The 3,430-nt window shown below is 33.5% G+C and overlaps 1 protein-coding gene across 1 annotated transcript; it reads right to left on the bottom strand.

Moving 5' to 3' along the window:
- Positions 1-1,626: 1,626 nt before the first annotated feature.
- BDR25DRAFT_361322 (uncharacterized protein) lies at positions 1,627-1,937 on the bottom strand (the record flags this gene model as incomplete). The annotated part of the gene is made up of 3 exons (XM_033696392.1): positions 1,627-1,685; positions 1,713-1,747; positions 1,810-1,937. 3 exons carry the CDS (start codon positions 1,935-1,937, stop codon positions 1,627-1,629), a joined length of 222 nt encoding a protein of 73 aa, XP_033541628.1.
- Between the last annotated feature and the right edge of the window lie 1,493 nt (positions 1,938-3,430).

Genomic DNA, 3,430 nt, shown 5'->3' with positions numbered 1-3,430 from the left:
GTGCTTAGGGATAATGCAATCCTATTAGTAGAGTAAGGGTGCACAAATTTTTAAGCGCTAACTATCTACACTACGCTGTAAACCAGGCTTATAACTGTGGAGGATAAAATAGCCTAGCAGTAGCTGTTTAGAAGATTAGATGAAGTGACTCTGCTATCTAAGAGAGTTAGAGGCTCTTCTTATATACACCAAGCTTTGGAACATAATATCTCCAGATCCTAAGCTGCGCCCTAGGCTCTAAGCTGCGCCCTAGGCTCTAAGCCCCAGCCAAGGCTCTTAGTGTACGCGACACTACCTTTTAGCATTAATGCCCTAGATAGCTGTTGTCTACTCTTAGTTACCTAGCTAGACTACTTTTGGCTATCCTTATCTCTTTAAACTTGTAACAACTGCTCTAGTAGATATCTAGCCTATTATAAACCCTATTTTATTAAAGTTGTACATGTTATTATTCTAGATGCTATACTTAGCTTTAATATTTTTTTATTAGGTTAAACTAGCTTTAAATTACTACAGGATTTTTATAAAAAGCTTTTTTATAGTTATACTTACGCTTAAACTTTACTTTAAGCTTTAAGTAGCGCTTAATAAATATATTAAGCTAGTTTATGCTAATATAGCCTATATTATACTTAGCATGTAAAGAATTAGCTATATTAGCTACAGCTGCTAGCTAGGGGGGAAATCCTTGCACATCTAGCTTAAGTATGTGCTAAATAATTACCTACTTTTTATTATTATCTAGCTTTTATAAGTTAGCTATATAATTAACTTAGAAAAGTTATCTAGTGTGTTAGTTACTTATTATCTTTTAAAAACCCTTATAAATAGCTATAGTATGTTACTTAAAAAGTATTATATTTTATTTAAAAGCTTAAAGTGTAAGCTGCATCTAATTTTTTTAATACATTTAAGTAGTGTTATTAGAAATGTATTAGTGTAGAAAAAGTAGTGTAGTAGAGTCTTAGCAAAAGTAAGCAACTTAGGTGTGTAAGCAACTCGCCTATGAAGTATGTTATACATTTTATGCATGCAGTTCTAGATCTGCATACACTTTCTAATTTACATGCACTACATACACTTTCCTTAGTGCATGCATTTCCTACCAAGCCTGTTATCTCTGTTCTAAAGGCTTCTAGCTAGTCACGTGATTTTCTTGTTGTGCGTCTAAGAAGAAGTTCTACTACTAATTGTTGTATAATCTAGTGGCTGTCTAACACTCGCTTATAGTCTATTCAAGGACTGTAGCAGGTATAGAAGATTGTAGTTATTCTTATCTTTAAGGCATAGAAGATTGTAGTTATTCTTATCTTTAAGGCATAGCCTTAGGTATAGTAATATATCTAATATTCTTTTTAATATAAAGCGTGTAGAAGATTCTTATTTATTTATAAAAAACTAAAGCTATTTATATTAAACATCTACAGCAGCATGCAACACCTAAGTTTAATTAATATAATATAAAAAATATAATTATTAGTTTTAATATACTAGCTTTTACTTAAACTTTACTTTAAGCTTTAGATAACACTTTATAAATATACTAAGCTAGTTTATGCTAACATAGCCTAAATTATACTTAGCGTGTAAAGAATTAGCTATATTTGTAACAATTCTCGTTCCATCTCAGGTCGCCCGGAACCTATCCGAAGGGTCCCCGTATCGGCTCCGACCCTGACTCAATTCTCATGAATCGTCAGGTCGCCCGGAACCTCCGGAAGGCCCCCGTATCAGCCCCGACCTCGACCTGGCCCCGACCATGCCCTGCCCCCTGCTGTTACCCCTATTCCCTCATGTATTTAGTCGCACCTCGCCCCTGTAGCTAGCTTGGTAGTTTTCTGATATCCTTTTGTACAAGGCCTATAGGTGTCAATAGCATTCCCAGGTTCAGAGTCCCCACGCACTCCCATATGCCTCTGAGTGGATTCCCACCGCATTCGGACCCATTGTCTTGCCTGCGCTGTTACAATATTAGCTATAGCTACTAGCTAAAAGGAAAACCTTACACATATAGCTTAAGTATATGCTTAATAATTACCTACTTTTTATTATTACTTAGCCTTTATAAGTTAGCTATAAAATTAGCTTATAAAAGTTATTTATTATTTTTTATAAAACTTTATACATAGCTATAGCATATTACTTTACATGTGTTATGTTTTATTTAAAAGCCTAAAGTGTAAGCTATATTTAATTTTTTTTTAGCACATTTAAGTAATGTACTTCATAGGCAAGTTGCTTACACACCTAAGTTACTTACTTTTGCTAAGACCTTACTAAACTACTCTTTTTACACTAATGTATTCTTAATAACACTACTTAAATATGCTAAAAGAATATTAGATATAGCTTACACTTTAAGCTTTTAAATAAAATATAAAACTTTTAAAGAAACATGCTGCATGTCTGTACGCAGCAGCAGCGTCGCGGCCTGGATACGAACGATCGCGCACGAGCAGGATCACGTATCTATGTCACATGATGCTCGTGCGCGAACCTCTGTGCGCGAACATCTAGATATCCCCCTTTTCCTCTGTATAAAGGAAAGACAAGAGCAATAGAACTAGAAACATGTTGCCCTTACTTTACCTACTTTGTACGCTGTGCACACTATACACTACTCTTACTTTTACTACTTAAGTGCTTATACTATAAGCAGCTAGCTATTAGAGCTTATTTAACACTAATTAGTAGTTAATTTAATTAACTGTAAATTAGCAAAAGTAATAATAAAGTACCTATGCTTTATAAGGTACTTTGTTTTGTTACCTATCTCTTAAGAAAAGTAATAGTAAAGTACTTACACTTTGTAAGGTACTTTATTTAGTTACTTATTTTTTAGAATAGCAGATTAATTCTTTACATTATATAGTAAGCTTTGCTACTGTATAAAGCAAAGAAGAGATAGTGTAAGACACACACTAAAGCTACTAAAGCTGCACAACCTAGCAGCTAGATAATAGCATATTAATTCTTTACATTATACAGCAAGCTCTGCTACTGTACAAAGTAAGAAGAAGATAGTGTAAGGCGCACACTAAAGCTATTAAAGCTGCACAACTTAGCAGCTAGACAACAGCAGTACCTGCGCGATCTACTGCATAAGTAATTAACCTTATACTTTATAAAGCACTTTGTTTTATTACTTATCTTTTAAGAAAAGTAACAATAAAGCACTTACACTTTATAAAGTACTTTATTTAGTTACTTATTTCTTAGAATAGCAGATTAATCCTTTACATTGTACAGTAAGCTCTGCTACTGTATAAAGTAAAAAGGAGATAGTGTAAGGCGCACACTAAAGCTATTAAAGCTGCACAACCTAGCAGCTAGATAACAGCAGTACCTGCGTAATTTACTAGAAAAGTAATTAACTATACTATTATAATAAAATTCTATTAGCAACTAACAACTTTACATAATAATAGGA

This window comes from Lindgomyces ingoldianus (assembly GCF_010093535.1).
Source record: "Lindgomyces ingoldianus strain ATCC 200398 unplaced genomic scaffold BDR25scaffold_43, whole genome shotgun sequence".
In the NCBI taxonomy this organism is placed as follows: domain Eukaryota; kingdom Fungi; phylum Ascomycota; class Dothideomycetes; order Pleosporales; family Lindgomycetaceae; genus Lindgomyces; species Lindgomyces ingoldianus.
Note: the sequence above shows the minus strand (reverse complement) of the source record. Positions and strands in the feature narration are given on the sequence as shown.